Source organism: Sorex fumeus, unplaced genomic scaffold (genome assembly GCF_029834395.1).
Source record: "Sorex fumeus unplaced genomic scaffold, SorFum_2.1 ptg000020l, whole genome shotgun sequence".
NCBI classification, from domain to species: Eukaryota; Metazoa; Chordata; class Mammalia; order Eulipotyphla; family Soricidae; genus Sorex; species Sorex fumeus.
Window position 1 is genome coordinate 10,089,661 of NW_026606077.1, and position 9,622 is coordinate 10,099,282.

At 41.7% G+C, this 9,622-nt stretch overlaps 1 protein-coding gene across 1 annotated transcript in view; it reads left to right on the forward strand.

The window, feature by feature from the left end:
• SAMD8 (sterile alpha motif domain containing 8) overlaps positions 1-7,369 on the forward strand; it is a 58,596-nt gene extending 51,227 nt beyond the window's left edge. The window contains exons 5-6 of the mRNA XM_056113304.1: positions 5,235-5,385; positions 5,771-7,369. Of these exons, the coding sequence (XP_055969279.1) occupies positions 5,235-5,385; positions 5,771-6,075 (456 nt within the window). The 3' untranslated portion in view covers positions 6,076-7,369. The remainder of the gene's footprint in view (positions 1-5,234; positions 5,386-5,770) is intronic.
• The last annotated feature ends 2,253 nt before the right edge of the window (positions 7,370-9,622 follow it).

A 9,622-nucleotide genomic window follows, 5' to 3' on the forward strand; every position in this document is an offset into this window, starting at 1 on the left:
TAGCCATGTGCAAGGCAAACCCTCTACCCAATGTACTATCGCTCCAACCCCCCCGCCCCCCAGCACAGTTTTTAATTTATAGAAATGTGTAATTAAGGGAGCCGGAGTGATAGCACAGCCAGTAGGGCATTTGCCTTGCACATGGCCAACCTGGTTTCGATCCCTGGCATCCCATATGGTCCCCTAATCACTGCCAGGAGTGATTCCTGAGTGCAGAGCCAGGAGTAACCTCTGAGCATCACTGGGTGTTATCCAAAAGGAAAAAAAAAAAAAAGAAATGTATAATTAAGATCTAAGCCTAACATAATTCCCTCTTCCTTCCAGCCCATAACCTCTCCACCCCATAAAAGTAATATTGTCAGTGCTGGCTGATTGTACATAGCCTGGAGGCTTTTTAAGCATGCTTTCATATTCACATACATTTTTGATAATATTTTTCATTGTGATTTATGTGATTGTGTGTTTGTGTGTGCTTGTGCGTGTTTGTGCTGCATGCGTGCCCAAATGTGCTCAGGGGCTGCTCCTGTCTCTTGGTGCTCTGAGATCCTCCTAGCATGCAGAGCGTGTGCATTAGCCTTTGAGCTATCTTCCTGCCCCAAGATCAGTACTATTTGGGAGCGGAAGTAACTGCACTCAGGTCTCACCTGGCAGCCTTGGGTACCATATGTGGCAAAGGGATCTGGACCAACTGTTGTTGCAGCCACAGCCACAGAGAAGGCAAGTGCCTTACCTTTCTGTGTTCTCTCTCTGGTCCCAAAGATGGAAACGTTTCAATTTTCTACATTTTTGGTGTTTGAGACACCCCTGTTGTTCTCAAGGCTTACTCCCGACTCTTGCTCAGAGGGATCATTCCTGGCAGATCTTGGGAGACCATATGTGTTACCAGGTATTGAAACCCAGATCTGTGTATGCAAGGCAAGTACCTTGCCCGCTGTACTATCTCACTAGCCCTGATAGATACTTTCTAGCTTACTATTTATGTTTTTCTCTTCAGGTTTATAAAAAAATTTTTTTACTAGTATTTTGTTTACTTTTTAACTTTTTTCTGTATATGGTGTGAGGGAGAGATAGAACAGTTTACCCTCAGGGTGATCACTTAACTTAAGTTTACCCTCAGGGTGATAATTGATTAAAGATTTTTGAAAGAAAAATTGTAAATTTATACTTTGGAAAAATAAATGATTATAGTTGAAGGATTTACTAGGTCTCAGCCACTAAAGAGCAGGACGTATGTGCATCGGGCTGCACTGTGTGCTACAGGAAGGACATCAGCCCTCTGGCCAGCTCTTTCCCTGTCTCTGATGACTTCTTTTATCATCAGCTAGTTATATATGGGCATTTCTATTCAAATCTGCCCTAAATAATGATAATTGCTTTGAATTATAATATAACCTAGTTATTGACCTGTATTATTTGCAGCAACTATTAAAAATAGACAGGTGATAGTTATTAGCAACGAACTCTGCTGTAGTGAATTTTGTAAGGTATATTCATTGCAATAATTTGCCTAAAATCTCATTCCCAGAGTAAAAGATTTGGGGACAAAGACAAGAACATGATTGTTTTGAAATTTAACAGTCCCCATTTAGGGACCTGGGGGATAGCTCCCCAAGTTCAGTCCCCAGTGCTACATGTCCTCCCAGAACCACTGAATCAACCCCTTCCCAAAAATGAAGCACTTAAAGTAGATTTTTAAACCTTGCCTCATCAAAGCATTTTATTCTGTTGTGTTTCCACTGTCTACATTTCTAGTGGAGCGTTGATATATTTAGGATTAGAATAGGGAGAGAAGTAATTGAGCAATAATAGCTTTCTTTGGTGGGTGGGGGGAGGAGGAAGGCCCCAAGGATGCTGGGGCAGTGTCCACCTAAGCAGAATAGATGGGTCAGTGCTTGGTGCTGATGTGAGGTATTCAGGCCCCACAGGCTCAGAGTACTGATGGCAGCGCTGGGGATCTCACTCTGTCTGCTCATCCCAAGCATGTATTCTAGCCCTCTGTGACATTTCCCTGGCCCTGTGGGTTGCTATTTTGGGAGACAGCAGGGGATTTGCTAGGGATGGAATCCAGGATCTCACACATGAAAGGCAAGTGCTCTACTGCTTAGCTACATGCTTGGCTTAATTTCTTTTTGAAGGTAGTGGGACGCATCTGGCAATGCTCAGGGACCACTCTTAGTAGTCCAGTTGCTTTTTTGTTTTGTTCTGGGCCACAATCAAGTGGGCCAGATCTTACTCCTGGCTCTTTGCTTAAAGATTGCTTCTGGCAATGCTTGTGGAGCTGAGGATCAAAGTAGGGTCATCCACATGCAAAGCAAGCATCTTAATCCTATCTCTTAAGTATCTTAATACTATCTCTCTAGGCAGGTTGCTTTTTTAAACTTATTGTGGGAATTGGAATTAGACTTTAAGCATTTAACAACAGGAAAGTCTAGTGTGGTGTGAAAAATAATGGATTATTCTCTGGCTCCTGATTAAGCTGCTTAAGCGGCCATGATCCAAGAGACTCAGAAACAAATCTAGGAACCCAGGGGCTTTTGGAAGAAATCCGTCCGGTCCCCACAGTAAGATTCCGGTGCCGTGCCACCCCAGGTGGGAATAGGTTTCATGCTTTGGCCTGTTACCCCGGCGGCTCGGTGGCCCAGCGGAAATCCCTCCAGAGTTAATTGTTAACATTTTGGAATTCCAAAATAGTGTGGCCACTACTACGGCTGCGTGATATCATATGTTATTCATAATCAGCAATAGAAAACAAATTGTCTATGATTGCCTTTTTGGCAGATGTGAGTGTTGGGGTAAAATCCCAAATAACAATGGTGGGTCTGGTGTCAAAATATTGAATGTAATCAAAGTAGAGTGAGAGTAAAGTGGAAATCATCTGCCCCACAGGTAGGGAGAGGGTGTGGGATGGGGGATATGCTGGGGTTTTTGGTGGTGGAAAACGGGCCCTTGTGAACGAACAGGTGTTTCATCATCGTATGACTGAGACTTAAATCTGAAAGCTTTGTAACTGCTCTAATGGTGATTCAATAAATAAATTCATAAAAAAAGAAAAATAATATTAATGGATTATATTGTCTCAGAAATTTTAAAGTAGGTATCACAGGTCAGGTTTGTAGTTTGTAAATTATGCAAGCATGGGAAAACTTCTAGTTCCTATTTTTACTGCATTTTTATTCTGCTTTTTTGTTCTGGCACTCAGCTTACATTTTCACAAGCACTTCCTTGTCTGTGATTGCTGTGAGAACTTCGATTGTCAAGTCTGAGTCATAACCTAGAGGAAAATCTAGACAAGACTTCCTCTTAGCTTTTTTTTTTTAATAGCTTGTCCAGGATTTTTTTTTTTTATGTTGGGTTCTGGTGGTTTGTCCACGCCCAGCGGTGCTCAGGGTTTACTCCTTGCCCTGTGCTCAGGGATCACTCCTGGCAGGCTTTGGGGGCCATATAGGGTTCTGGGGATTTAATCTGAGCTGGCCACATGCAAGGCAAGCAAACGCCCTGCCTGCTAGTCTCAGGCCCCACTTCTCCAGAAATCATTTGTATTGCCACTTACATCTAATTATACATATCTTGAAGCCAGAGCGATAGTACATCAGGGATGGTGATTGCCTTGCATGCAGCTGACCCAGATTCTGCCCCCAACATCCTGTATGGCTCCCTGAACCCCATTCAGGAGAATCTCTAGTGCAGAGCCAGGAGTAAGTCCTGAGTAACAAAAAAAAAAATTTTTTTTTTAATAATTACATGGGAAATCACATAGAATTTTCACAAAAACTAACTGCAAAGGAAACAGAAAAATGCAGTATTTTTACCGAGACTATTGCCACTTCAAATAAAATTGTGTTATCAATGAAAAAGGGAAAATAGATCCCAACTAGCAGGCTTTGGCTCCTTATCGGCAGGAACACCAAGCAGCTGCTACCAGGAGAGTGTACTAAACATTGGAATTGGGGCTAGGGAATTAATTAACTGAAAGAGCTGGAGCACATACTTTATATGCTGGAGACCTGGGTTTGATCCAGCACTCTAGTGTTCCCCAGTCACTGCCAGAAGCGTCCTCTAAGCATCAAGGGGTGTGAAGCCCCTGCATGACCCAAGAACAAAACCATAGAATTGTTATTGCCTCAATGACCCAGGAGCTTAAAATGCCTGCCAGGCAAGTGTTGTGAAGTCATGAGTTCAAACACTGGTGTCATCCATATGTGTCAAGATAATCCTAACAGCTTTGTGGTTTGGGATCTCCAAAAAAGGTGACTGGAAGAAGCCCAGTGCTTTACAGGATCAAGGGGAAGTGTGAGGCTCTAACTTTTTTTTTTTTTTTTTTTTTTTTTTTTGCTTTTTTGGGTCACACCCAGCAATGCACAGGGGTTACTCCTGGCTCTGCACTCGGGAGTTACTCCTGGCGGTGCTCAGGGGACCATATGGGATGCTGGGAATCAAACCCGGGTAGGCTGCGTGCAAGGCAAATGCCCTACCAGCTGTGCTATGGCTCCAGCCCCAAGGCTCTAACCTTTAATCCCTCTTGCTGCCTCATGCACTGAGGCAATCCTGACAATCCCACTGGAAATTAAAAGATACATTGTAAAGAAACTTCTAGAGATTGGTGTTACACTGATTCCATTTCATTGCTCAGATATTTCTGAGTACAATCCATTTTGGCAAGGGATGTGGAGAGGGGTTTCCTCAGGGGATCAAACATGGGCTACACATGTGAAGTATCTGTTCTATCACTGAGCTGCTCCCAACCCATTTTTTGTTTTTGGATCACCCTGGCGTTGCTCAGGGAATATGCCCAGCATGGTGCTTAGAGGTCACTCTAGGCTGTGCTCAGGGGACCATGTGGTGCCAGAGAGCAAACCCAGGGCTCCTGGGGCCCAAAGCAAGAGTACAGCAGCTGTACTCTCGTCTGATATGGGTTAGGTCCTGGCACGTTTGGTCCCCCGAACCCTGCCAGGAGAAGTTCCTGAGTCTAGAGCCAGGGGTAAACCCTGAGCATCCCCAGACAAAACAAAACAGAAAACCCCAGGGATCCACGTGCAAAGCATGCACTCCAGCCCACTGAGCTGTGCCTGCAGCCCACCTCTCTCTTGATGCTTGCAGTTGTACTGGGAGCCTGCTGCTTTTGCTCCATCTAGTCATTCTGCTTTTGACTCAGTAGTTGAAATTCAGTGTGTGTCAGTGTTCATTGTATCTGTGCCCTGCACATTTAGAGCAGTAATCCATAAATTTCTTTGCAGGTATATGGCAGCGTCTGGGAGAAACTACACCGGGCCTTTGCCATTTGGAGTGGCTTTGGTATGACCCTGACTGGTGTTCACACTTGTGGAGATTACATGTTCAGTGGCCACACAGTCGTCTTAACTATGCTGAATTTCTTTGTCACTGAATGTAAGTATCTTCTTAATTTTATATACATATAGGCTACTAGCTACTAGCTGTGGGAAAGGTGTCAAGCTCTGTAAAGAATGGAAGAATCAGAATAACCTAAGACACGATTGAAAAGCAATATAGGGGGGCCAGAGCAATAGTACAGTGGGTAGGGTGGTTGCCTTGCATGCGGCCGACCCTGGTTCAATCCCCGGCATCCCATATGGTTCCCCAAGTACCGCCTGGAGTAATTCCTGTGTGCAGAGCCAGGAGTAAGCCCTGAGCCTTGCTGGGTGTGACACCCCCCCCAAAAAAAAAGAAAAAAGAAAAAGGAAAGCAATATAGGGTTCTTAAATGATTGAAAAGCATTATGGTTTCAAAAATGATCTTTCTGTCCTTTTCCCAGATACACCAAGAAGTTGGAATTTCTTGCACACTTTATCCTGGGTCCTCAACCTCTTTGGAATCTTCTTCATTTTGGCTGCCCATGAACATTATTCCATTGATGTGTTCATTGCCTTTTATATCACAACAAGACTCTTTCTGTACTACCATACTTTGGCTAATACCAGAGCATATCATCAGAGTAGGAGGGCAAGGATTTGGTTCCCCATGTTTTCATTTTTTGAATGTAATGTTAATGGTACAGTACCTAATGAATATTGTTGGCCATTTTCAAAACCAACAGTAATGAAAAGACTAATTGGGTGAAAATAATCTTTGCAGTAGGTTTGTGGTTAACTATACAGTAGCTGTTGAAAATGAAAAATTTTGCTTTCTCCCCTAGACTGTTCCTGGATGCCTTGCTTTGGGGGTTAAATATTCTCGAAGTAAAGTTCCCTATTCTGTGCAAGACTGCCATTATTGAAAGCAAGAAAGTACAATCAAGAGTTCTTCTGTATCTGTTTGAACAGAAAGCTTAAGTGGATGTTTTCTGCCCCTTTAAGCAGACTTAATGTTGTAAATGAAGTCAAGGTGTTACCCTTACCTGCTGAGTATTTGCTTATTGAAGTTAAGCAAGTCAATTTAAGAAATTTGCTGTTTGAAGGAATTTTTTTTAAGTAGAAATTCATTCAAGAAACAATGCTTTACAAAATTCCTTATTTTCAAAGGAAAACTCCTACCAAGTGAGCAGTAATTATTCTTTGAATGATCCCTTTGTTTTTTGGGTTTTGGGTTTTTTTAATGCAGCTTTAGGAAGTCATCCATAACAAATAATTTTTCTCCTCTTAACCATCTTTAAGAAAAGCAAACTGAACATGATTGGGCTCTCTGGAACAAACGAGATGAAGGGGCCATACAAAAGTGTGCGAAGTACCGAGGAGGAGCCCCTGGTCTCCTGAGAAATTGGAAAACTGTATTGACACTTTTCACCAAAGATGAAAAACAGAGTTAGTTTCTGTTTTGTTCATATGTTCAGTATGACCATCAGTGAGTATTCATGAAGGAAAAAACTTGTTGCCCTTGTAAAAATAATTTGGGCTTAATTTTAACAATGTTGATACCTAGAATAACTTTGTTCTATTTGTTTGTTAGACAGGTTATGCTCAACTTTATGCTTTGTAATGATGTTATTTAATGAGCCAAATAATGGAGTGTTTTGCCAGGTGTTAAAGTTCATATATTCTTAAGTAGGGAGGTATGCATGCATAGAATATTTTTTCTCCTTATGAAGAGCAATTTATAACAGGTTGCAGGCATTATAGAGCTTTTCTGGTTTTTGAAATTTCTCATTCTTGGTTATTGGTAGTAAACAGTCTTAGATATATTTGTTAAGAAAAGGTTTGGTTTTGTTTTTAAATACAATTTATTTGTGTACATAAATTCTTTTTATTTAGTCTTTGGAAGTCAGGAAGTGATAGTAGTTGCAGTTTACAGCACCAGAAATTTAGTACCTTAAGGAATTTGACCTCTGATAACATTTGTCACTTTATTTTTACTGATTTGTACAGATATTATGATAATAGCATGGTTTTGGGATTGGCGTTTGAACCCCAGTTGTTGACCTTAGCTCTTAGAATACTTGTGTGCTTTTTTACATTCCATTTTAAGGGAGTTGAAAAAGGTGTTGGCAAATTGTAGTCTACAGTTAAGCTTCTTAGAAAAAGTCTGCTTCTTATATAGGTGAAATATGTTAATTCTGCACTTTGAGTCATATTCCCATTCCAGTATAAGCTATAGGGAAAATTGAGTGAAGTGACCGGAAAAGAATGTTATGCAAATATGTTTCGGTAAGTGCCGAATGACCTCAATTTGGGTCTGGCTCTGAACAATTTTTTTTTTTCACTTAAGAAACAGCACAATGCAATTCAAGTTTTATTATGCTTCAGTATCTTATAATCACAAGGGTTTTTTTTATTCCATTACATGCTAGAAACAAATGCACCAACATTTCATCTAAGGAAAATGCATAATCATGAAGAGTGAAGGGTTTCTTATGCCAGTAGAGAAATTTGATCCTTGAAGTCAAAGGGTAGATCTGTCACTGCTATTTTTCCAAATGACAGAACAGGACTGAATTGACTAGGTGAGAACTGATGCTAGAAAGTAGAAAAATGTTTGAAAAAGTTCATGGCAACATTAATTAAAAATGTTAACTAGTTAATTAATGATAAAAATTTTTTTATCAGTTTTCTTACCTTCATATGGAAATGCACCTAGGTTTTTTTGTAGTTATTAGCATTGAGAGTGCCTACCAGCAGACTTCAGTAAAATTATAAAAGTCTTCATTTCGTTTACCTTGCTGTTTTGAGGGAGGGAAAAGTAAGCTAGATTATTATTTATTGTTATAACCATTACAAAGTATGTTTACATGAGTAATCGTCTCCAGTGTCTGTCTGTCTCTCTTCCCTCTCCCCCTGCCTTCTCCCTCTGTGTGTCTCTCAGGTTTCCTCCCTCCCTCTCTCCCTTCCTCTTCCTCCCTCTGCCCTGCCCTCCCTCCCTAACTCCCTCCCTCCCTGCCTCCCTCTCTCTCTTGATCCCCTTCCTCCCTAAGTCCCTTCCTTCTTCCTGTGGTGTCTGGGTAAAACCCAGGACTCATGCATGAGAGGCATGAACTTTACCACTGAGCCACACCTCCAACCCTTCAAGTCTTTTTCTTGGAAAACTTTGAGACAAAAATCTTCTCCTTTTAAAAAATTTTATATATATATACATATTGTGTGTGTGTGTGTTTGTGTGCGTGTGTGTGTACACACACACACACACATTTCTCAAGCCTGCATTTTAGTCACTTTGTTTTGTCCAGACATTTCCAGGTTCTATGTTTTGTTGTTAAAATCTAGTCCACAGTGAAGGTAGTTTTTATATTTACATTAAGGGTAGCTAGGTAGAGACTCTACATGCCTTAGGCTTTCATATTTTTTGACCTTGTGTCCTGTAGTTGCAAACATGTGAGTCTTACATCATTAATACTGAGTCCTTAGTATAGATAAACCAGGTAAGTTTTTGGTGGAGAATGCAAACTGGACATTCTAGTTAAAGCCTTGGATTGAAATCTATGGAAAAGAAACCGTTTCAGTATTCTGAAATAGTGTTGCCTTTTGGAGTGTTTGGGGGGGGGGTGCTCATGCAGTGCTCAGGGAGTCTGGAGACAACTGGAGATACATAGGTAGTTGAGCTGGACAGTCAGTGCTAAGGCCTGGCAGTGCTTGGACCCAGAGGTGCTGGGGACCCCCGTGCCACAGCTGTGGTTTGTGGAAGGGGAAGTTCAAGAGCTCCACCCAGTGATGCTCGGGGGAGAGCAGCACGCAGGGCCTTGCCACTTGAAAACTCGTGTCCCCGCCTCCTGAGCATCCTCCTCAGCTCCACCATTGCCTTTTTTCTCTTTCTTTTTGTAAATCCATATATTTGGGCAATATTACTGAAGGGTAATTGAAGCTTCTAGGGATTAAGAGGTTTTACAGAAGTGAAGGTTAATGTTATCACCAATACTTTAAGAGAAATTGGGGGGGGGAGCAATGTTGCACAGTTATTAGCGTAACTGTCTTTTTAGTTTTCTGTAGCCAGAATTTCCGGGGTAAAAATTCAGCTTTCATATGTTGGGTCTGCTTACTCGTATCTTCTTAAGTTACAAAGGAATGAGACTATTAGCCTCAGAGCCAGTCATATGTGTGCACTTAGATGCACAGGTCCCCATACATACTCATACACAACACACGAACTCCACAACTGGCAAAGAGACCAGCCTGCACTGTAACTCTGGACACTGCAGTCTGTTCTTTCCTGCCCTGGACCTACCTGAGACTTAGGAGCCTAA